At 49.7% G+C, this 25094-nt stretch overlaps 2 protein-coding genes across 2 annotated transcripts; one reads left to right on the top strand and one right to left on the bottom strand.

The window, feature by feature from the left end:
* Positions 1 to 8209: 8209 nt before the first annotated feature.
* On the bottom strand, positions 8210 to 21034 carry CCS (copper chaperone for superoxide dismutase). Its single transcript, XM_060607336.3, has 8 exons — positions 20902 to 21034; positions 20497 to 20569; positions 13928 to 14065; positions 13543 to 13720; positions 12966 to 13026; positions 8819 to 8896; positions 8644 to 8747; positions 8210 to 8530 (listed from the first exon to the last, which is right to left on the bottom strand). The coding sequence occupies exons 1-8, from the start codon at positions 20938 to 20940 to the stop codon at positions 8377 to 8379; spliced, it is 825 nt and encodes a 274-aa protein (XP_060463319.1). The 5' UTR covers positions 20941 to 21034; the 3' UTR covers positions 8210 to 8376.
* A 72-nt stretch (positions 21035 to 21106) lies between these two features.
* CCDC87 (coiled-coil domain containing 87) lies at positions 21107 to 24183 on the top strand. Its single transcript, XM_060607335.3, is given in 2 exon segments — positions 21107 to 23747; positions 23749 to 24183. Coding segments are annotated over 2 exon segments (2553 nt in total). The 5' UTR covers positions 21107 to 21218; the 3' UTR covers positions 23773 to 24183.
* The last annotated feature ends 911 nt before the right edge of the window (positions 24184 to 25094 follow it).

Consider the following 25094-nt stretch of genomic DNA (forward strand, 5'->3'; position numbering starts at 1 on the left):
TCACAGGGAACACTGAGAGGCATTCCCCAAAGTCACAGAGCTAGAAAGTAGTAGACCTGGGATCTGGACCCAAAGCCCAGCTCATCACTATTATGTTTTCCTGGATATATGCATGAATAAGAATGATTAGTAAACATGGCCATACATAGTGTTGATGACACCCATCAAGGAATTCATTCATTATGTAAAGATGCTTCTATGTACATTCTCAGAGCCAGAAAAAAAAAAATCTGTCCTTAGAATGTCTTTGATTATGGCCAAAAAAAGAAAGAAAGAAAGAAAGAAAGGCCAACTTCTGATAGATTACTCAGGTTTAATTTAATTAAATAGAGAAGAGGAGAAGAACACTACAAGTGTGCGGGGGCAGGGGGGCAGTTTACACAATTTTCATTGCCTAACTCAGGTAATAAATTCAAGAGATTGTGAAAACATACCTTACAGGCCTAATCTGAATTTAGGAACCACAGTTTGTAAAGCCATTTGTAGGGTTTGGCCTGAGAGTTCCCTGTTAACACAGCAACAATGAAAAAAAAAAAAAACTTAAAAAAAAAATATTTATTTATTTATTTTTAACGTTTATTTATTTTTGAGACAGAGAGAGACAGAGCATGAACGGGGCAGGGTCAGAGAGAGGGAGACATAGAATCTGAAACAGGCTCCAGGCTCTGAGCTGTCAGCACAGAGCCCGATGCGAGGCTCGAACTCACGGACCGCGAAATCATGACCTGAGCCGAAGTCGGCTGCTTAACCGACTGAGCCACCCAGGCGCCCCAAAATATCTATTTTTTTGATTGAGAGAGAGAGAGAGAGAGCGCGCATGGGCAGGGTAGAGGCAGAAAGAGCGAGGGAGACACAGAATCTGAAGCAGGCTCCAGGCTCTGAACTGTCAGCACAGAAACCAACACAGGGCTTGAACTTGTGAGCCTCGAAATCATGACCTAGCCAAAGTCAGCTGTTTAACCCACTGAGCCGTCCAAGCACACTACCACAGCAACAATTTAAGAAAGACCCAATTTAAAGGAAAAATCGCCCTTGACACGTGTGGCCCCAGAGGCAAGCAGTCCTGGTCCTGGGGATTCTAACCCCAAATTCTTTTCAGCTGACAAAGTGTCCCTTTAGTGGATAATCTATCTTAATACTGAGAAGATCTAGATTTAAAAATAAACATGATGAAGTAAATGAAACACATAGTAATACTTTTAAGCTCGCAAGTAGATTTTTGTCGTATTTGGAGAAATCTGAATATATTTGGTATTTACAGTGTGTGTCATGGTAAAGAAATGTTGACATACTAGAGAATCTGACAGGTCAGTCTTGGTTTTCTAATTTAAAAGGTGTAATTAAGAAATTGAGGGGCGCCTGGGTGGCTCAGTCGGTTAAGCGTCTGGCTTCAGCTCAGGTCATGATCTCACAGTCCGTGAGTTCCAGCCCCACATCAGGCTTTGTCCTGACAGCTCAGAGCCTGGAGCCTGCTTCAGATTGTGTCCCCCTCTCTCTTTGCCCCTCCCCCCTGCTCCCACTCTCTCTCTCTCTCTCTTAAAAATAAATAAACATTAAAAAAAAATTAGGGGCACCTGGGTGGCTCAGTGTCATATCTTCGGATATGTCCAACTTCGGCTCAGGTCATGATCTCAATGTACGTGGGTTCGAGCCCCGCATCAGGCTCTGTGCTGACAGCTCAGACCCTGGAGCTTTGGATTCTGTGTCTCCCTTTCTCTCTGCCCCTCCCCTGCTCACGCATGCGCTCTTTCTTGCTCTCTCTCAAAAATAAACATTAAAAAATTTTTTAATTAAAAAAAAGGAATTGACTTCATGATCCAATCACAGAAGCACAAATATTGTATGATTCCACTTACATGAGGTCCCTGGAGTAGTCAAATCCATAGAGACAGAAGGTGGCTGCCAGGTGTTGGGGGAGGGGGACGTTGGTGTTTAATGGTGAGAGATTCGGTTTAGGGAGACAAAAAAGCTCTGGAGTTGAATAGTGACGTTGGTTACATGACAATGCGAATGTTTGTAAGTCACAAAAATGTACGCTTAAAAATGGTTAAAATGGTAAATTTTAGGTTATGTATGTTTTGCCACAATTAAAAAAAAAAAGGATTTTAGATGCTAAAACCAGTAGGCAAAAGTCTGATGAGAAATGGGATATTTATATAGTCTCCAAGTAGCTCCCCACAAAAGATTTACTAATTGCAAAGGAGAAAATTTTAAGGTTCTGTTGGAGAAATGCAAGAGACCCCACCCTAACCAAGTGATCCCATTAAACCGCAGCAGTAATAAGATATGTCAACATGATATACTGAGAAAGGCACAACTTCACTTCTGTGGTATTGGAACCAAAAAGACGTACCCTCAACCTAATCACAAGAAAATGCACACAAACCCAACCAAAGGATAAGCTACAAAATACCTGACCAGTACCCATCAGGAGTATCAAGCCAAGAAAGCAAACACCAGGAGAGTCTGAGAAACTGTGACAGATCGGAGACCAGGGAGACAGGACAGCTACCAGCAATGTGCCATCCAGGATTTGATCCCAAAACAGAAAGTGATCATTAGCAGTAAAACTGGCAAAACCCGAATCAAGACCTACCTACGGTTCAGTTGCTAGTCTTGTCTCAGCGTTAATTAACTGTGTACTATATGTGCACAAACTAACATGAGAGGGAGCTGGGAGAAGGCAACATGAACTCTCTATTGTTCTTTCTTAAGTAAATGATTGTTAAACATTGAGATATAATTCATATGCCATAAAATTCACCCTTTTAGTGTACAATTCAGTGGTTCTTAGTATATTCACAAGGTTGGGTAACCATCACCATCATCTAATTCCAGGACATTTTAATCACCCCCAAAAAGCAACTCTGTGCTCGTTAGCTCTCTGTCTGTCCCCTCCTCCCTAGACCCTGGTGACCACAGATCCCTCTGATTTTGGATTTGCCTCTTTCAGACATTTCAAATAGAACCACACAAACATATGGCTCTTGTGCCAGCTTCTTATACTTAGCATAAAATATTTTCCAGATTCATCCCACTGCAACTTTTTTGTTAATCTAAAACAATTTCAGAAGAAAATGTTTTTAAAAACTGATTTGGGGGTTGGGATTTTTAGCTAAAATACATAATATTTTTTTAAGTTTGTAAATTGTAGCAGCCTGGTTTCACTGTATTTATCAATTTAAGAGAGAAGCACGTTGGGTAGTTTACCTTCTGTCCGGGCATCCTTGGATATTTAAGAGAATTAGATGTGCAAATACAATTTTATTTATTTTTAATTTTTTTTTAGATAGAGTGTGGGAAATGGGGGGGTGGTGGGGAGAGATAAAGTGGGAAAATGGTCACAGGGAAAGGGAGGGAGAGAATCCCAAGCAGGCTCTGTGCTGTCAGCACAGAAACAATGAGATGATGACCCGAACTGAAATCGGATGTTTAACCAACTGAGACACCCAGACACCCAGACGCTGCTCCCTACAAATACAATTTTAAAACTTTGAGGGAACTTATGTTGCAAATGGATATGATTATGTAAGGGAGCCCAATGTATCCAACCTGAGTTTTGTCAAAAAAAAAAAAAAAAAAGGTAAAGAGAGTAGTTTTTATTTTACTCGATTTATAAATAGAATAGTAAGTTTTATAATTTGAACTTAAAGCCTTAAGGAAAACTAAGTTTTAAATGTGTTACTTTAATAAAATTGAATCCTAACTGCATCAGTTTCTTGTGGCTGTTATAACATCTCAGAATCTTTTTTTTTATTAAAAAAATTTTTTTTAATGTTTATTCATTTTTGGGAGAGACAGAGCACGAGTGGGGGAGGAGCAAAGAGAGAGGGGGACACGGAATCGGAAGCAGTCTCCAGGCTCTGAGCTGTCAGCACAGAGCCTGATGCAGGGCTCGAACTCATGGACCATGAGATCATGACCTGAGCCAAAGTCAGGCACTCAACCGACTGAGCCACCCAGGTGCCCCTCAGAATCTTTAACTTAATCACATCTGCAAAGACTCTTTTCTCACATAAGTTCACATTTACGGCTTCCAGGGATTAGGATAGGGATGGTAACATTAGGGAGCATTGTCAGCCAATCACAATGATTTTTTTTTAAGTTTTTATTTCTTTAGAGAGAGAGAGAAAAAGAGAAGGAGCACAAGTGGGAGAGGGGCAGAGTGAGAGAATCCCCAGCAGGTTCCATATTGTCAGCGTAGATGCAGGGCTTGAACTCAAGGACCATGAGATCATGACCTGAACCGAAGTCAAGAGTCGGACGCTCAACTGACTCAGCCACCCAAGTGTCCCCACAGTAATTTATTTCTAGAAAGTAACCACTAATCGTCTTTTCAGTGCACCAATACCACTAATGTGCATCAAAAACCCAGCGACAGTTCTTTCGTACCAGAATTGTTAGTGCTATTAGCAGGCAATGAGGCCCTGGGAACCCTGAGTTCTTTCCTCTTCACCTTAAAGCTGAGCACTGTCTGTTATGGTGCTTCCCTCACCTAGGTATTTAGGTATAATCTCCTCTTTATCTCTGGCTAAGCTACACCGAGTCCTTCTTGGAAGTAGATATCATATATGTATTTAAATTTGAGAAGTATGTGGGGGCTGGAGGATGATCCTGGACTCTGCTCCTACATCACGATAGAGAACAGCAGGCTGACATACTGCTCTGAGAGCCCTAAGCCAACCATTTTTTAAAAGATGAGACTAGAGGGGCGCGTGGGTGGCTCAGCCGGTTAAGTGGCTGACTTCGGCTCAGGTCATGTTCTCACGGTCAGTGAGTTCAAGCCCCGCGTCAGGCTCTGTGCTGACAGCTCAGAGCCTGGAGCCTGCTTCCGATTCTGTGTCTCCCTCTCTCTCTGCCCCTTCCCTGCTCATGCTCTGTCTCTCTCGGTCTCAAAAAATAAATAAACATTAAAAAAAAAAATTTAAAAAAAACAAACAAACAGATCTCCAGGGGGCGCCTGGTTAAGCATCCAACTTCAGCTCAGGTCATGATCTGGCTCAGGAGTTCCAGCCCCACATCAGGCTCTGTGCTGACAGCTCAGAGCCTGGAGCCTGCTTTGGATTCTGCGTCTCCCTCTCTCTCTCCGCCCCTCCTCTGCTCGCGCTCTTTCTCAAAAATAAATAAACATTAAAAAAATTTTTAAAAAAAGAATTACAAATAAAATACAATAAAATATAACGGATCTCCAGGCTTCACCCACAGTTTCTGATTCAGTAAGTCTGGAGTGAAGCCCTGAAATTTGCATTTCAAACCTTTCCAGGGGATGCTCATGCTGCTGGTCCAAGGACCACAAGAGCCCTCACCTGAGAGCCACTGGTTGTGGAAAAGTCAGAGAAGACAGACAAGAGGAACAGGGAAAAGGATTTTCAGAAGCCAGAGTTGCACTTGCCTTGGGAAACAGCCCCATCTCTTCCAAGGACCACCACCTGCAGCCAGGAGTCCTCAAGAAGAGGTCTGCCACTGCTCCGAGGAGGGACTCCAATGGGGACCCTGGGCTGGGATTCAGCTGGGGAGAAGTTCTCATACTTGGGAAAACAGAAGTTTCCTTCAATGTTCATAGCTCTCCAAACCCACAGTGTGGAATCCCAGAATGAATGGAATTGTCAGAGGGGAAAACCCAGAGAGAAGAGGGAGGGAGAGACAAGAGGTCCCTAAGACATGGCTAATGAGGTTGGGTGCTGGGCGCCACTGAAAAAAAGTTGTGGCAGAAGAAAAAATAATAAAATGGTGGCTGACAAAACAGGAGGCAAAAGGAAGTGTCTGGGTTCGGAGCACCTGGGTGGCATCCAGCACTTGATTTCAGCTCAGGACATGACCTCACAGTTGGTGGGTTTGAGTCCCACATTGGGCTCTGCACTGCCTGTTTGGGATTCTCTCTTTGCCTCTCTCTCTGCCCCTCCACCTCCTTGTGTTCTCTCTCTCTCAAAATAAATAGATATTTAAAAAAAAAGTGTCTGGGTTCCCTGAAATGCAGTGCAAAGCCACTGGAGTTATACACAATGTTGGTGCAGTTCGTGGATGAACAATTTTTATTTTAATTGCTATGTATGCTCTTTTTCTAGCAAACTTCTATTTATGACAAATGTATCTTACTTTCCATACTTTACAAGAGCACGAATAGAGTGGTTAAGAGTATAGACTTGGAGCCAGACCACAAGTCTGAACCTAGACTCTGCCACATTACTGTGTGACCTTACACAAGTTACATAGCCACTCTGTGCTTCAGTTTCCTCATCTGTAACGTGGGATAATAACAGAAGCTGCCGTGCAGTTATTATCTTGAGGATTAAGTGAAGTATTGCATGTAAAATGTTTAGAAAAGAGCCTAGGACTTAATAAATGACTATATGGGTATTACCTAATATGATTACGTTTTTAATGAAGTTTAAAAGTGAATAAAACTCTTATTTTATTTTATTTTTATTTATTTATTTATTTATTTATTTATTTATTTATTTTTAAATGTTCATTTATTTTCGAGGCAGACAGAGCATGAACGGGGGAGGAGCAGAGAGAGAGAGGGAGACACAGAATCCGAAGCAGGCTCCAGGCTCTGAGCCATCAGCACAGAGCCCGACGCGAGGCTCGAACTCACGGACCATGAGATTGTGACCTGAGCCGATGTCAGACGCTCAACCGACTGAGCCACCCAGGGGCCCCTGAATAAAACTTTTAAAAAGTATCTGGTAAATGACAGTACAAATGGTTTATGGACATAGCAGAGATTGAGAGCTCACACAAAAATGATGGAATTTGGCAAAGATTTTCACACTGTTCTCCCAGGAGCCCCAGGACTTTTGGGAAGGCCTATAGTCTGGGCTAAGCATCTTTGGCCGCTCTTCTACATATGTGTCACCGTTGGGCCTTCAAGATGTTTGAAGAGTGTTCTGTTTTAAACCAAAGTTTGAACACTACATGTTTAAGAGTTTAGAAGATGGGGGGAAAAAGGTTTAGAAGAGAGAAAAGCTAATGGGGGTGTTGCTCCCTTAAGTTTGCTAAGAGGTTTAGTCATAAAAGGGTTAACTCCAGCTGTCACTCCAGAAGGGAGATGGGAGGAGGCCAGGGGCTGGCTGTGGGCAGCATCCAGGAGCAGCTCTTGCAATGCTCTGGAGGGAGAATAGGGGAGACAGCCCGGGCCCCGTGCTTGAAAGGGTGGTTCCCAGGAATCAAGGGAGCTGGAAAGCAACAAGCATAGGTTTGGCAGCATAGGGCAAGAAAGAGCAGGGTTCAAGGGGTGGGGCTGGAGGCAAAGCCAGCAGCCGTGACCGAGCAACAGGCAAGGCCAGGGGGAGTGGGAGCAGAGCCAGGCACATCTTAGCCAAGGCCAGCTAACTGTAAAACCGCCTGCCCGGTTCCAAGCAGGCAGGGTAAGGGGCAAAGTTTGTATTCTGACAGTCCACTGTGTCAAAAATACCCCAGTTTTGTCATGGATGAGCAAGCATGACAAGGTCCAGTGGGGGGAAGGGTAGGGGGGCAAAACGGTAAGTGGGGAGGCCCAGAAACCCTGGCCCCACACATTAGTCCTTGGATATTGGCCATCCCTGTGAGAGGAGGGGCTTGGCTGGGCAGCTTCCAGGGGCCCCGTTTGGCCTCAGATGCACAGCCACTGCTCCCTTGACCTCCCATGTGCCACGTTCTGCGCCAAGCACTTTATTAGATTAATTAAGAGTCTTTTACTTGTGAGTAAAGAAATCAACTCAAGCCAGATTAATTTCAAACGGGGGGAGGGGGCGCTGCATGGGGAAAATCCAGGAGTGTCTCTTGACCGCCCCCCCTCCCGGTCAGGAAGTAGCTGGCCACAGGAAAGGCCCAGAGTGGGGACCCTGGAGCCTCTGGCATTATCCAACAACTCTCAGGTTCTCCCTGTGCGTCTGCCTCATCCCTCTCCTCAGCAGACAGTCTTTTTCTGATACTCAGTTGACAAGGCGGGGAGAAGAGGGCCGCCTGCAGCCCCCGTATTCCTATGTTACAGGTCCATCCACAGGGAGGAACTCAAGCAGGATCTGCCCTGACAGAAATAGGAGTGCTGGGGCCCAGCACTGACCCTGGGGAGGAGGACGCAGCCCTCGGGAAGTGTGTGGATCTGAATCCAGTTTTGCTTGGCTCCGAAGCTAGGAGGTGGTCCTCAAAGGGAGGAGACAGGTAGGGGAACTGTGTTCACCAAGGCCATAAAGGGACGTTGTTGGGACACGGACAAAAGCCAACGTTCTGTATGAAAATAAAACTTTAATTTGCCAAGGGGCCATCACAGCAACCCCACACCCTGTACCCGAGTTCTCCTGGGACCGGGCAAGCAGGGCCTCCCTGCCCACTCTCTGCAAGTGGAGGTGCTCAGCTGGGAGAACAGTCACACGTCCGAGGCTGAGGCCGTGCTCAGAGGTGGGCAAGGGACTTGGCCGGCTCCTTTCGTCCCTCACCAGCGATGGGCCGGTGTCGCTCCTCCCAGATGGTGAGGCCGTCGCAGGAGCAGATCTGCTTGGGGTTCTGGAAAAGGCCAGCGGAGCGTGCAATGATGCCACAGGCCAACCTGAGGAAGAATGTGTGGTCAGGAGCGGGTGCTGCAAACTGGTCTGGCTCCTCCAGGGCTGCCCGTGCACCGCTGGCACAGCACAGCCTCCTGCCGGGGGTGGCATCACTCACCTCTCTCCTGAGTTCCCTGTGACCTTGGATAAGGGATGGCCACCCCGGCCCAGGTCGTCTTCTCCCTCATCGATGACCAGGCTTCGGCCAATCACATCCCACACCTTTGAGGGCAGATAACAGCCTCAGACAGTGGACCTGTTAGGAAAGGTCCCCACCCTCTTTTCCACCTCACCTTCAGCTGCTTATCCTCTATCCTGAAGACAGCTCGGCCATCAGTGTCAGCGCAGACATTCCCCAGGTCTCCTCGGTGCTGCGGTGACATACAGGGGTGAGGAGAGGGGCACATGGGGCACAGCCGCCAGCTTCTGGCTTCCCAGTATCTGATTCCCCTTCCCCAAAAATATCAGTGCCCTCCTCTGGGTGCAGTCTGGTAAGATAAGGAATGGCCCAGGACACAGGATGGCAACTAGATGCTCCCTCCCTGGGACTGAAATCCTGGCCAGTGACCCCCTTCCTAGGAAGTCATGCCCACTGGACCAGACTGTTTCTCCTATAAGGTTGTCACCCTCCCTGCAACCCAGCCTCAAAAGCCAGCCTGGTTCCTTCTTCTTTACAAGCCCCGTTCTCCAGCCTCTTGTTGACTCTAAGCCCTTGGCGGTCTGCATGCAATGCCCTGGGCTTAAGTTGGCCAGGTTTGGCTTTCTGACCACAGGAAGCAGCCAGCACTGGTCCCTGACTCCCAGCCTCCAGGAACACAGAGAAGAAACACAGGGAGCAAGGAGCCTATCCTGCCCTCCCCCAGAAGTTGGCTCTGCCTACCTTTTCCCTTCGAAGGTAATAAAAAATGTCCTAACACATATACCAAGCACTTCCTCCATCAGACACACTTTGCTGGCATGCTGTAGCGTGCACATGCAGTCCTCACCCTCAAGGAGCTTGAAGCATGGTGGGGAGACAGACGTCGAACAGACTAGCGATTATGAAACACAGAGTTAGTACGGCAGTGAGTAGGTTTGCAGGTGACTGGACCTTACTGGTAAGTCACGGAAGCCCACGTCTGTACAGATAAATTGTGCCCAATCGGACGCTTTAGGCAGAAGCAAGTGCCTGTGCCTGTGCGGGCTGGTGCACATGGCTTTGCTGTGAAGAATGGTCACAAAGCAGGTCACTGGGGGACGGGGGTGACAAGCAGCAAGAAGTGCCACTTCTGCTTTATCTTGTTTTCCAGAGAGACATCTGCTGCTTACACCTGGCACTTTTTGTTATCCTGCGGTGGGGGCCTTTATGGCAGAAAGATCAAGGAAGGGGAGGTGATACTGAGCCTTGAGGAGCATCTTCAGGATTGGGCTGAGAGAGCAAGCAGCCTAGCAATACGGCTCAAGAGGCATGACCCAGCAGCACGGTCCACTCCTGCCCCTGCACTTGGGCAAGTAGAACTGGGCCGCAGGGCCTTGAATGTCACACCAAGCAGCTGGCCAGGGTCTATGCCCTTAGGAGCTGGGGAGCCAAGAAGGGCTTTGGGCAGGGGCATGGCATGGTTACTCTGTGCTTTGGGGCAACCTCTAGCACAGCGCATGAAGAGGAAGGATTGGGGGGAGGCAAGAGAAGGGAAGGCAGCTTGGGGACCAGTTAGGAGAGGTGCAAAGGGACAGCCAGGCTCTGGTGTAAACCCCCTCACTGAATTCACTTGCAGCTGGGCAAAAGCAGATGCAGAAATCCAAAAGGAACTTGTCAGTCACCATGGCAGCCTTGGCAGCCCAGCTCTTGCTCAAGTCTTTATCTCTATCAAGGACCTGTGGACAGTAGAGCAGCTGGCCCCAGCCCCTTCTCATCCCCCGCCCTGAGGGGGCCTGGGCTACAGCAAGGCTGCAAGCTGGTCTCTCACCCTTCCGGTCTCCACTCCCTAAAGACATAGGGCTGCCAGTTCCCAACTGCTCCCTGTTGGTTCATGCCGCAGGGCCTCTGCCTATGGAGTCGCCCCCACCCCCACCCCCACCCCCACCCATCTGTGCCTGCCATTCCCACTCTCTGTTCTTCACCTGCTTAATTCTTGCGCAGCACCTTGCAAGGCTCGAGGTGCTCTAAGATGCACCTTCCCTGTACTGACGTCCCTCTGTGTTCTTCCACTGTGCACGTGCTAGACCTAGCATCACTTACGAGGCTAGGTTACAAAGATAGAATGGTTCCGTCTTGGATGCCCTCTCTTGCATACTCGCTCTGGGGGAAGCCCAGCTGCCGTGTTGTGAGCTGCCCTAGGAAGAGGCCCACGTGGCAAAGGACTGATGTCTCTGGCCAACAGCCAGGGAGGACCCAAGGCCTGCCAACAGTGACATGAGCCTTGCGATGATTGCAGCCCCAGCCAACACCTTGATTATAGTCACCCCAAGCCAGAGGCCCCCAGCTAAGCTGCACCCATGTTCCTGCTCCGGAGAAATGGAGATGAACGCTTGTTGTTTTAAACCCCCAAGTTGGGAATGATTTGATTCACAGCGATAGATCACTGCTACACGGGACACAAACACAGCACCACACAGTGGACCCGACAGAAACCCTTCTCTGGCTTCCCAGGGTGGGAGGGGAAAGGAGTCAAACTTTTGACCATTGGAAATGTGAGGGAGCTGTCAAAAGTCCAAGAAATCAGGTACATGAGTTAAGAAACACGTACCATAGCTTCATTTGTCCTGTGCCAGAAGGCTACAAACCTTCATCAGACAGAAATTACAAATCCAGGAAGCCTGTGAGTCCTGGGAGGGTGTAAAGAGGGGCTGCCAGGTCCCGGGAGAGGGACCAGGCCCCAGAGCCTGCCCTGGTACTGAATCTCCGAGTACAGAGGGAACACATACCCCAGAAGTGAAGGAGATGTGACCGGGTGTTAGGAAACATTAAATCCCTGAGTGAGGGCAATCATCCTGGATGACACCCAGGACAAAGGTTTAATTCAGTCTTCAACACCTTCTCTAACATTCACTAATCTCCACATAAAGGAGAAAAAGCAGGCCTTCCTCAGTTCTCAGACCTTGCAGGCCAGAACCCAGCAGGACTGCACTAACGTTTAGTTGGCCTCCAATGGTCATTTTTGCAATGACCCTGCTCTTATGGCTACAAGTACTGGTTTTCCATTCTCTGTGGCAGTATTAGGTTTCTTGTTAAAAATAAACCGACCTTAATTACATGAAATGATGTCTTGATTTGCTTCAAAATAATGGTGGAGAAAGGCTGGAGGTGTAGATGAAAAATGACTGGCCATGGGGCACCTGGGTGGCTCAGTCGGTTAAGCGTCTGACTTCAGCTCAGGTCATGATCACACCGTTTGTGAGTTCAAGCCCCATGTCGGGCTCTGTGCTGACAACCTGGAGCCTGGAGCCTGCTTCAGATTCTGTGTTTCCCTTGCTCTCTGCCCCTCCCCGACTCATGCTCTGTCTCTGTCTCTGTCTCTCAAAAATAAACATTAAAAAAAAAAAAAACACTGGCCATGAATTGGTCACTGTTGAAACTGGGTGATAGGGACACGGGAGTTTAGGACAAGTTTCTCTCCTTTGGAATGTTTGAAACCTTCCATGATAGATTATAGCATTAAAAATAACCCAATCTGGGGCGCCTGGGTGGCTCAGTCGGTTGAGCGTCCGGCTTCGGCTCAGGTCATGATCTCACGGTCCGTGAGTTCGAGCCCCACGTCAGGCTCTGTGCCGACAGTTCAGAGCCTGGAGCCTGCTTCAGATTCTGTGTCTCCCTCTCTCTCTGCCCCTTCCCCGCTCATGCTCTGCCTCTGTCTCTCAAAACTGAATAAACATTAACAAAAATTAAAAAATAATAAAAAATAAAAAAATAACCCAATTTACCTAAGGAAAAACCTGAGTTAACTTACAGGAAACTGTGGAATAACTAACAGAACAAGCAATACTCAGATAAGCAAAAACCAAGGCAGCATAGAACTCACTGCCGACGGGAAACAATTCTCTGGTGAAAAACAAAACTCCAAGCTGGGAGTTGCACCATCAGAAATGGCCTTTTTAGTTCAGGCAAAATCTTCAACTTCCACACCTTCAGTTCTCCAGAAAGCTTTCTCCTACTGCCCATGTCCTTGGGTTCAGGCCGGATCGGGTGCTTGCCCTGGGCTCCCGGGGCCTCCCGCAGACTCCTGCAAGGGTCATCTCACTGCTCTGCAACCATGGGGTCCTCAAGGGTCTCCCTCACCAGACGGTGAGCTCTTGGGGTCAGGCCTCAACCACAGGGAGGGTCAATGTTTCTAAATTGGAACAAAATAAAATGAGGGGACCCCACCAAAATGGAATTGTCTGCTAACGCCCCAGGAGCAACCTGCCCTGCCTGAGGCCTCGGGCCCCCCCTGCAGCCTAAACTTCACCCAGATGGACACTTACCCGGTCAGAGTCCTCGGGGCCCCCATGAGATGCTCCATCAGGGTTAAAGTGGTCTCCACAGCTAAGAACAAAAGGTAAGCAGGAGGGCAGCAAAACAGTGGCTCGCAGGCCATCCTCTCTATTTATTTCACCTACTCACTCAGCAAACAGACTTACTCCGTACCAGGCTCTGGGTTGAGGGCACTGAGAAGAATCAGATGTGGGTTCTGCCCTCAATAAACTTTTGGGGGAGACACAGATGAGTAAGCAACTAATGGCATCACAGCATGACAAACACCATGACATGAAGACCTGCCTTTCTGTGTCTAGTAGGAGTTACTTCCTTCTCAGAGGCAGTAAGGTGGCTACGAGCAGGAATATCAAGGTTCAAATCCCACCCTACCATGTACGTGCCCTGGGGCCTTTGACTGAGCCTCAGTTTCCTCATCTGTAGACTGGGTGTGTGTGTATATGTCTTACAGGACTTGTGAGGAACAAGTGTGAAAGCCTGTGTAGATGGCCGAACACAGCCTCTGCACGGAGTGGGTGCACAACTGGGGGAATGAAGATGCCACCGGGGAAGTTACAGATAACTTACCTGCTGCAGTTCCCTGTGAGGTCCCCAAACTGATGGACGTGGAGTCCGTGCGGCCCAGGCTCCAGGCCATCAATGGTCCCCTCGATGAGGCAGCGCTCAGGGGTCAGCTGTAGGAAGCGCACCACCCCTTGCACAGGGCCAGGCCCCTCCAGAATGGCAACTGCTGCCCCCAGATTCTCTGCAAGGTATCAAGACACCTGGGCTGGCTCGCCACCTCAGCCCCACACCTTCATCAGCTCAAAAAGGGCAAAGAGAGAGCCCCGCATAACTCTCATGCCTTCCCCAAGGCCACCTGAACCCCCAACCCCCAAATCCTACCGTTTAGATGTGTACCAGCCCCCTCCCTCCCAGAGAAGCCAAGGCCAGGGCTGTAGCGGCTACTCACGCAATAGGCCACTGCCCATGCCCTTGAGCACCGCCTGCCGCCCTGTGCCTTCTAAAAGGGCCTGCACCTCCTGGCTGGGCAGGGTGGTCTGCACCAGGACCATCTGGTTCTCCAACTGAACCTCCACACTCTGGACACCTGTGGGGAGAGGGGGGGCACGGGCAGCAGAGGGCTGACACCCCATCCTCATCTTCACCAACCTCCCCACGGCTGGAGGCAAGCTGGGAAGCTGCCTGCTGGCTGTTAAAGGCCCTCAACCTCTCTGAGTCTGTGTCTTTATAAATAAAGTGGGGATAATGCCACGCGACCTCCAGGGTTATTGTGTGTCCCTGTTATAAGCCAGGAGTTATTTGTAACTTAAGAAACACAGGTAATTACTTAAGATGTTTTCATAAAAGTGGGCCATCAGTATTTCATTATTTATGATAGCCCAGAGGAGAAAACAACCCACATGCCCATCAACTGATGAATGTGCATCCAGGGGCGCCCGTGTGGCTCAGCCGATTGAGCGTCCAACTTAGGCTCAGGTCATGATCTCATGGTTCATGGGTTTGAGCCCCACATCAGGCTCACTTCTGTCAGCGTGGAGCCTGCTTCGGATCCGCTGTCCCACCGCCCCCCCCCAACCCCGTCCCTCCTCCGCTGGTACTATCTCAAAACTAAACAAACATTAAAAAAAAAAAAAAAAGGAAATGTGCATCAATACAATGGAATATTTCTCAACCATAAAGAGATAAAAAGGAATCAAAGGGCTGATAATGCTACCACAGGGATGCACCTAGAAAATATCATGTTAAGTGAGAACCAGTCACAGAAGACCACACATTAGATGATGCCGTTATGGACAAAACGTCCAAAATAGGAAAACCTATAGAGACAACAGATTGGGGGGTGGGGGAATAGGAGGGTGATCGCCAAAGTGTACAATTCCTTCATGAGGGGATGAAATGTACAATTGATAGTGGTGATGGCTGCATAACCCTGATCATATTAAAAACCACTGAATTGTATACTTAAAATGGGTGTATTTTAGGATATCTGAATTACATATCAACAAAACTGTCACACACACCTAAAAGGGGGGGCTGGGTGGTTAAATGTCAGACTCTTGGTGTGGGCTCAGCTCAAAATCTCACATTTCGTGACATCGAGCCCCATGTCAGGCTCCACACTGACAGCACGGAGCCTGCTTGGGGTTCTCTCTCTCGTTCTCACTCTGCCCCTGCTCCTGTTCTCTCCCTCTCTCTCAAAGTAAATTAATTTAAAAGGGCGGGGGGCTGGGGCACCTGGGTGGCTCAGTCGGTTGAGTGTCCAACTCTTGATTTTGGATCAGGTCATGATCCCAGGGTCAAGAGATTGAGCCCTGCATTGGGCTCTGTGCTGAGAGTGGAGCCTGCTTGAGATTCTCTCTCTTTCTCTCCCTCTGCCCCTCCCTACTGCATGCACATGTGCTCCCTCCCTAAAATAAAATAAAATAAAATAAAATAAAATAAAATAAAATAAAATAAATAAAAGGGGGGGGTGCTATCACCATCATCATGAGAGCTAACATTTCCACACATGTACTGTGGGCTTTTTATACTCTACCCATATTAGCTCATTTGATACTCAAGTCACCCTGTGAGGTGGGTATTAACATCCCTGTTTTACAGATGAGAAAACTGCAGAGACTTAAGAACCTTGCTCAAATGCACGGTGTAGTAGATCAGGGAACTGGAATTCATCTCAGGCAGCCTAGCTCTGGAAACCTGCCCAGACACTCCGCTCACCCTGAGAAGCAGCCCCTCCTCTGTCCTCCTGTAGGAGCTCCCTTTTCCCCCAAGTAACTCACGCTGCACTGCTTACAGTCCCCTGTGAGTGCAGGAGCTCTGTGTGGTCCACAGGGGTCAGCCTCCAAAGTCAGTGTGTCTCAGGTGCCCTCCAAATCCCTGAAGTGACCCTATGTACACACAGACTGCGGGATGATTGACCCACGCCTAGCTTTGAGGGCCACTGAGCCGACTCAAAGAAGGAAGAGAAGGGGCTTCTCTTTCATTCAGATATTTGGCCCTCCCAAGCCTTTTCAGAGAGCTCTCAAACCCTTAGCCAGCACACGGGTGATGTGTTGGGAACTATAATGCAGCTTTCACCAGCAGGACTTCCACCATTCTGCTTTCAACTTAGTAAATGTGTCCATTGCTCTGCAGGGTAAAGCCCAGGGGAGCCGTGGGCCATCCAGAGAACAAAGGTTAAATAAGCCACTTCACCCTTTTGAGCTGGTGCCCTGTGAACTGAAGTCTACATGGACTACTGGTTTTCCCTTCATCTTTGGTTTCCCTCCTCCATATTCTTTCAACAAATGTGTGCTAGGCACGGAGGAGGCCAGGGTCAGGAAGAGCGCTGGTCCTTGTCCTCAGGGAGCTCACAGGCTGTGGGGGAAGCCAGACTCCGAAGCCAGACTCCCTGTGGATTAACCATCAGGCAGAGATGGGAATAACAGCCCAGGGGGCAAAACTGGGAAATGCCATCAGGGAGAGGTAGCACCTAAGAGACAGGAATCTCTCTCACAGGCTCGTGTCTTCGGATCCCCTGCAGCAGCAGCGACACTGTTGGGGGAGCGGGAGAGGGGCAGAATTTGTAAGACATCAGACGAACACATGCATCCCCTCTCCTGCAAGTACAGGGTGACTCTGTGAGAAGAAAATCCTCCAATTACCAAACTGGCCCTCACTTCAAACAAAATTTTATCCTGAGCCACCAGGTAGCTATGAAGCGTTGGGCACTCTGGGTCCACTTAGAGATACCTTTGGATGCCAATGGCTGCAAAGGGGGTACAGGGAGGGTAATGGGGGAACTCTTGTGGTCTGACTCCAGGGTATGCCAAGAGCTGTGCTCTGTCTGACACACATCAGGATGATGATACTGTCCTCATCTGGCAGGTGAGGAGATGAGGCCAGGAGGGGGTCACCACTGGCTTGGAAGGCAGCCTGTCCAGCCCCAAAGCTGATGTTTGGTCCCCTTGCCCCACAGAAAGTAAGGTTGAGTCCCCTAAGGCTGATGTTCTGAGGCTCCTGGGGCTCAGATAAGCACACAGGGTGAGAAACTTTTTTATTTGCCTTAACTGACCAGCATACACTAAGCACCTGCCACGTGCCATGTTCCAGGCAGTGCAAATAAACAGGGAACAGGTCAGGTCACATCTCTGACCCATGAAATGGCACGTGTTCCAGTGCAGGGCCACAAATGCCCAATACACACATAACAGAGTTTCAGATAGTGAAAAGCGCGATCAATGAAAACAGGTGATAGGGAACAAATGCGGGGCAAGCCACTTAGACTGGTCAAGGAAGGTCTCCTTGAACCTCTAAGTGAAGGCCTGAATGTAGTCAGGTAAGAGTATTCCAACAGAGGGAACAACGCTGGCAAAGACCTTGAGGCAGGAACAACAATGACATGTTCTAAGAAGAGAGGAAGGCCAATGTGGCTAGAGCTGAGAGTAAACAGATACAGGGTGCCAGGGTGGCTCAGTTGGTTAAGCATCCAATTCTTGATTTTGGCTCAGGTAATGATCTCAGGGTCATGAGATTTAGTCCTGCTTTGGGCTCCGCACTGGGCATGGAACCTGCTTAAGATTCTCTCTCTCCAGGGGCGCCTGGGTGGCGCAGTCGGTTAAGCGTCCGACTTCAGCCAGGTCACGATCTCGCGGTCCGTGAGTTCGAGCCCCGCGTCAGGCTCTGGGCTGATGGCTCGGAGCCTGGAGCCTGTTTCCGATTCTGTGTCTCCCTCTCTCTCTGCCCCTCCCCTGTTCATGCTCGGTCTCTCTCTGTCCCAAAAATAAATAAAAAACGTTGAAAAAAAAAATTTTTTAAAAAAAAAAAGATTCTCTCTCTCCCTCTGGTCCTTCCCTGCTCATGCATATTCTCTGTCTCTAATAAATAAATTAAGTAAGTAAGTGAATAGTTAGATATGAAGCTGTAAGTGGAGACCAGTCAAGCAAGGCCCAAAAGGAAAGAATCTGGATTTTAATTTTAATGCAACGGGAGGCCACTGGGAGAAGCCACAGTGTATAGTGGTTAAGAATGTGGACTCTGGGGGCGCCTGGATGGCTCAGTGGGTTAAGCGTCTGCCTTCGGCTCAGGTCATGATCTCACGGTCCGTGAGTTCGAGCCCCGCGTCGGGCTCTGTGCTGACAGCTCAGAGCCTGGAGCCTGTTTCGGATTCTGTGTCTCCCTCTCTCTCTGCCCCTCCCCTGTTCATGCTCTGTCTCTGTCTCAAAAATAAACAAACGTTAAAAAAAAAAAAAAAGAATGTGGCCTCTGGAGTTGAAATTCTGAGTCTGCCACATACTAGATGTGTGGCCTTAGCCAAGTTACTCAACCTTTCTGTCGAGTTTTCTATTCGGTTTGTTCATCTGCAAATGGAGATACTACTACCTTCTTCAGAGAAATATTAAAGGCCTAAATGAGCAGTGCTTGGCCCATGGGACGCTCTCAAACATTATTACTTCTGGAGGATTTTTTTTTTTTTTTCAACATTTTTTATTTATTTTTGGGACAGAGAGAGACAGAGCATGAACGGGGGAGGGGCAGAGAGAGATGGAGACACAGAATCGGAAACAGGCTCCAGGCTTTGAGCCATCAGCTCAGAGCCTGACGCGGGGCTCGAACTCACAGACCGCAAGATTGTGACCTGGCTGAAGTCGGACGCTTAACCGACTGCGCCACCCAGGCGCCCCTTTTTAAATTTTTTTTCAACGTTTTTTATTTATTTTTGGGACAGAGAGAGACAGAACATGAACGGGGGAGGGGCAGAGAGAGAGGGAGACACAGAATCGGAAACAGGCTCCAGGCTCCGAGCCATCAGCCCAGAGCCTGACGCGGGGCTCGAACTCACGGACCGCGAGATCGTGACCTGGCTGAAGTCGGATGCTTAACCAACTGCGCCACCCAGGCGCCCCACTTCTGGAGGATTTTAAGTTGGGCAGTGATATCATCTAAGTCACAATTTTAAAAATCACCTTGGCTTTTGTATGGAAAAGCTATTGGAGGGGGCTACAGAGGCAACAGGGAGCACAAAGATGAGGTTCTTGTGTGGTTCAGGGAGAGCTAAGGTGACCTGGATTGGTGTGAAGGCCAATGTATGGAAAAAGAGAGGCTAACTTCTGAATATATTTTAGATATACAGCAGACAAGACTTTCTGATGGACTGGCTTCCATGCAAGTGGGTTCCTCTTCTGGGGTCTCCTAAGAGCTGATTCTCTGCTTCTCAAGTGGGAGGGCCCCAGTGGGAAGCTCCCTGTAACTATGCACTTCCTCAACTCTTGACCTTGGTCTGAACCAAGAAGGCTGGCTCCCCAGCTGAGCAAGATTCAGTGCAGCTGGTGCAGAGGGAGGCCGGGCCAGCCCTTGTTTAGCTCAAAGCCTAGTAAGAAAGAAAACATAAGACCACAGGGAACTCTAGGACGTGTTACAAGGGTTCAAGGAAGTGAGCCTTGGGCTTGGAGCTTCTCCCACTTATTTACGAGAAGAGCAGAACCCTCTTCTCCAAAGCCCCAGGCCTCCCAGAGAGGGCAAATCTCTCTCTCTCTCTCTCTCTCTCTCCCTCTGCTTCAATATCTGTCCCCGAATGCCTCTGCCCAATCAGATTGCCACCTGTAAGCCCTTCCTCTCATAATTTCCAAGATTTAGTGAGCTCTCACTACATGCCAAAGATTTTTCTAAAGTGCTTTACATGTATTAACTAACTTATTCTTCATGACAGTCCTGAAGAGTAGCTTATGGCCATTTAAATGCTGAAGAAACAGGCCCAAGTAGTAACATGCATGAAGTCTAAGTGCCGTTCAGTGGCAAAGAGGAGATCTGACCACAAACATTCTGACTCGAGAGCACATACCCTTACCCACTACTGCTGCCCTATACAGGCTAAGTGCCATCACTGCCCTAGCTTCAGAACCCATCTCATTCATCTCCTCTCAGAACTGCTCTTCCATGAGCAAGGCTTCCATGCTTATCATTACCTGAGGGCAGACTGTGTCTGAAACATTTGTGAACACTTCTCCCTGAAAAGCCCCCAGTGTCTGGTCCATACCTGCTGAACGACTGGATGAACATTTAACAGAATCAAAGGAAGGCAGTTCCCAGTGCCTTTGCCCTCTCAGATATTTCTGTTGTGCAAGGTCACCTCCAGACCAGTTAACTGGCTTATAAGAATCAGGAGCTGCCTGGGATGGAACACCGCCAAGGCTGCTGTTTGCGTTGTCAAGATTATGCTGTTGGGCAGCAAGAGCCGCCGCCGTATCCAGGGAACGCCCTCTGTAGGTGGGGCTATCTATCCTCTGCCTAGCTCCTCATTCCCTGGGCACCTGAGATGCACAATACCAGTGTGTCAGGGCCGGTAGAGGGCTCTGGCAGGGCAGGCTTGAGATCTGTACTCTAGGCTCTGCCTCTGCATCTCCGTATGACTCTAAGAACATTCCTTCCTGTCACTGGGTCTCAATTTCTACACCTGTAAATGGGAGTAGGGTTGGTCCAAGAGACTTGCCGGCTCCTTCCAGAGCCCTCAAGACTGTCCGCAGTTTTTCTGGCTCTTACCTGCCACCCCTTGTAGGGACGTGCGCACCGCGTCCACGCAGCTCTCACAAGTCATCTGCACCGCGAACTCCAGCTGCAAGGGCGTCAGGGACGCGCAGATGAGAGCTGGGGACCCCTTCTGCGTGACCCTGCTTCATTACCTCCCCTGTGGCCGCCCCGAAGGCCTAGGAAAACGTCTTCACGTGACCCCTCCTCAAGCGCCCTCATTATCAGTCATGATCGTTCCGGGACCAACACCCCAACCCTCCAACGTCAACGCCAAGAGCCCCGCAAGTCTCGAAGCGGTTTTCCGGGGAGGTCCCAGGCCCCGCCCCAGGTGCCTACTCTTTCCCTTCTTCCTGCGTTAACCCCGGGGTCCGAGGCTCTCTGCCCAGAGAGGCTCCCACACGAGGCCTCGACCCTCACCGTGCAGGCGGTCCCGCGGTCCCCGGAGTCCGAAGCCATCCCGGACCCAGTCACCTGCCAGAAGACCTGAACTGCTCGAGGTCTCAGATGCAAACCTCCAACTGCGTCGCGGAGAGGCGGGGCCTCGGAAGTCACATTTTGCCCCGCCTCCTGGTGCGCGCGCACGTAACACCCCTCCCGCACGTCTAGCTTTGGCACTCACCGGCTGCGCAGGCGCACTCGGGCCATCCGACCCCCTGGTTGCCTTAGTGACCCCTGGTTGCCTTAGTATCCTCCGGCGCTCTTCTGGCCAGACCTCCTGTGCCGCCAGCGCTAAAATGGAGCCCTATAAGCCGGACCCCGAGCTCCAGCGGTTTTACCACCGGTTGCTGTGTCCGCTGTCGCTCTTCCCCCGCAAGGCGACATGCTCAGAATCTCAGAAGCGCCTTCCGCCGGAGGTGCCCATGCTGCTGCCCTTGCCGGTCTCACGGCTGACGGCGGAGTCTCTGTGCCGCCAGGTGGCCGAGCGGCTGGCCAATAGTGGGCTGGCGGTGCGCGTGCCTACCGAAGGTCGTCTCCGTTTCACTCAGGTCATCCTGGACGAGCTCAAGTGCAGCTGGCAGGAGCCTCCCACCGAACCTAGTCTGAACCACTTGAACAACCAGAGACTGCGAAAGCGACTCCAGGTCTACGTGCTGCTCAGCAGTGAGCAGCTTTTCCTACACTACCTGCACCTGCTGAACACCATGTCGACCCCCGCAAGTGTCTTCACTGAATCCGCCACGCTCACCCGTTTGACCGCCAGGCTCGCCAAGGACTGCACAATCTTTCTTACCAGCCCTGAGGTCTATCATTGCTTGCTCGCCGACTTCCTCACCCTGCTGAAGATAAAGCAGGCCCACCGCGGCATGCACAAGCTGCGCCCTGCAGGCTCTACTGGGGCTTTCAAGCTTTTCCCTAGCCCATTGCTTCACAGCTCCGGCTTCGCCCAAGTACCGTGCTGCACCCTCAACCTGAACTATCTCATCCAACTCAGCCGCCCGCGGGAGTTTCTCAGTGAGCCTGAACTGGATCCACTGAAGGAACTGAAGTCCATCCCGCAACTGAAGAAGAAGAAGCCTCTCCAATGGCTGTCCTTCGTGCAGAAGAAGAGAGAAAGCGACTTCAGTTCCGCACAGATTGTGTCACCGCCCAGGTACTCTGTGACTCCCACCAGCGGGGCTCCCCCTACCTCCCACTTGCCCCTCTGCTCCCAGTTCCAGAGGGGCCAGTCCATGCCCTCTCTGCGGGAGGGCTGGAAGCTAGCAGATGAATTGGGCGTCCCTCCACTCCCCCCTCGCCCCTTAACCCCGTTGGTCCTGGCTCCAGAGAGCAAACCAGAGCTGGCAGGGGACACGGTGGCTGAGGACCTGAAGCAGATGATAAATAACATGAAATTGGAGAGGACTCACTACTCATCACTGGACACAGGCCTGCCCCCACTCGTAGGGGCCCTGACCCGCCGCCCAGCTGCAGCACATCGCCTGGAGGAGCTGCAGAGAATGTTGAAGGGCCTCGAAGAGGAAGAAGCCACTGGGCAGTGGGGCCTCCAGTGCCCCAAATCCCTTCCATTTCAACCACAGCCGGTGACTGTTACTTTGAAGCTAGGAAATCAGGTTGTGGTCCAAGCAGCTGCTGTGCAGGTCTCTGAGAGAAACTTTTTGGACTCCTTCCACATTGACAGGGCCGGAGTTCTATACAACCACCTGGCTGGTGAACTAGAACCCAAACTTATTGAGGAAATGGATGTTGGTTGCTTTGTTGGCAATAACATCAGGGAGGTCTACAAGGAGTTGATGAGCCGTGTCTCTCTTGACCACTTCTCTTTTGACCAGGGACCCCTCATTGAGCCTGCAGCCAATAAAGACTGGTCAACGTATCTGTCCTCGGCCTTTCTACATCAAGAAAAACAGTATCGCATCATCAATCCCAAGTTAGCTGGACTTTATTCCCAGAGAGCAAACATGTTACAGTCCACCTCTGATAAGATATCCTCCCTCACATCACTGCAAGCAAGCAAAGGCTGGGAGAAGTGGTCAAACAAAGCCTCACGGGTGAACTGGTGGAAAACCACCTTGTCTGTGAGTGACTACTTCAAGTACCTCACCAGCCAGGAGACGGATTTCCTCCACGTCATCTTCCAAATGTATGAAGAGGATGTTCCTGTGGAGGTCAAGGCCCCTGTCAGAGAGTCCATAAAGATTCGGCGCCCACCTCCCTTGCAGGAAGATGAAGAACCAGACTTTGTGCCAGGGGAGTGGGACTGGAACACCGTGCTGGGGCACAGGCTAGGAACTAAGAGGAGCGGCCCCCTGGGAGAACCCTACAAAATCCTGAATCTGCAGAAGCGTCTGGAGCGGCTGTGGTCCATGCTTGAGGTCCCAGACAAGGATCGGCTGGACATGGCCATCAAGTACAGCTCCAACGCTCGTCTGAGGCAGCTGCCTTCGTTGGTGAGTGCCTGGGAGCAAGCCCTGAAACCCATTCAGCTGCGGGAAATGTTGATGGGGAAACTGGAATGGTTTGAGCGACAAGCCTCTGACCCCAACCGCTTCTTCCAAAAGACTGACATGGACCTGAGTCGCCTCCTGGAGGAGAATCAGTTCCGCAGCCACCTACACAGAAAGATCAGTCTAGTGCAGACCCCTCTGGCTTCCCTCCTGGAGGAGATTGAGTTAGTTTTTGGTGAGCCAGTGACCTTTAAGGGGCGGCGGTACTTGGACAAGATGAAGCATGACAAGGTGGAGATGCTCTACTGGCTACAGCAGCGGCGACGGGTCCGCCACCTGGCCCGGGCTCAGAAAGCCTCCCACCAGCCAGGGCTGTTCCAGAAGCTCAGCAGCCAGCCTCTGATAGCTCCTGGGAATACTCCCATTATTCTTTGACAAGGCCAAGTGCCCTCAAATCTCCCCCTCACCCCCAAGCATCCAGCAGATCCTCCAGACCCCTTGGGTGCTTTAGAAGATAAAATATCTAGGAGTGCAGGGTTCAGGAACATTGTTTTCCAACTACCAAGGGACTGAGATTAATACTTTATTTTGACGTGAGGTTCTCATAATGCATCCCCAAGCCCAGAAGCCCAGTATACCCCTTTATTTCAAGCCATGCACAATAGAGCCAAAATCTCATATATCAAAAGAACCGAGACTCTCCCTTGGAGTTCACTGTAATGGGAAATGTCAGAGGAAAACCTTCACCTTTGGAACACCTCAGCTTAGCATTTATCATACTACATTAAATTGGCTGATTAGAGTCCCAAATCAAGAGGTTCTGTGGCATGATGCTTATGAGCTATTGCTCTTGGGGTGTCAGGGTGGCTCAGTCAAGCATCTGACTCTTGATTTCAGGTAATGATCTCACGGTTCATGGGCTCGAGCCCCACGTAAGGCTCTGTGCTGACTGCATGGAGCCTGCTTGGGATCCTTTCTTCTTCTCTCTCAGCCTCTCCCCTGCTCATGTGCATGCTCTCCCTCAAAAATAAATGAATAAACGTTAAGAAAATGATAATAAAAGAGCTGGGGCCCTGGAGTAGGAAATGTGGATTTAAATCCTGGCTTTGTAACCTCAGCCAAATTACCTAACTCCTCTGTACCTGGACCCTCATATGTCAGATAAAGGGGCTAGGTCCAGCTTGTTACTTACACTTCTAGGATCCTGTTGGTTGAGGTAAAAATCTGTATTACATTTTTACCAGTTAACACAAGCACGTGGTACAAAGAACAAAAGAGTATATACTGAAAAGTAAGTCTCCTTCCCATCCCTACCTCCCATACCCCAGTTCCCCCACTGTGGGACCATCACCAGTTCTTGTGCATCTTTCCATTCTCTTATTCAGCAAATAGTCACCGAGCACCTACTAGGTGACACATGCTTGGTCTGTATCACTAAACAACAAAGATCCCTACCCTTCGTAGAGTATATACCTACGTTACTTGGGAGAAACAGACCATAAACCGTAAACATAGTACCTAAGCACACAGAATAATAGAATGTTAGAAGGCGATAAGCACTGTGGACTAAAGAAAAAGGAGAGTAGGGTAAGAGGAAACAGGGTGAGGGATGTCATTTTAATTAGGGTGGTCAGTGCAGGCCTCACTGGGAAGGTAAGGATTGAACAACGTCTTGAAGGAGGGAAGAAGTGAGCCCTGTAGACATTGAGGATAACCTCCTTGACA

This window comes from Panthera onca, chromosome D1 (genome assembly GCF_046562875.1).
Source record: "Panthera onca isolate mPanOnc1 chromosome D1, mPanOnc1 haplotype 2, whole genome shotgun sequence".
Taxonomy (NCBI): Eukaryota; Metazoa; Chordata; class Mammalia; order Carnivora; family Felidae; genus Panthera; species Panthera onca.

Coding starts and splice junctions, on each gene's coding strand:
- CCS (XM_060607336.3), bottom strand. CDS start 20,940: ATGGCTTCGGACTCCGGGGACCGCGGGACCGCCTGCACG. Junction 14,066..20,496: donor GTCCCTACAAGGGGTGGCAG/GTAAGAGCCAGA, acceptor CTCTCCCCACAG/GTGTCCAGAGTGTGGAGGTT. Junction 8,748..8,818: donor TAGAGGATAAGCAGCTGAAG/GTGAGGTGGAAA, acceptor CTGCCCTCAAAG/GTGTGGGATGTGATTGGCCG.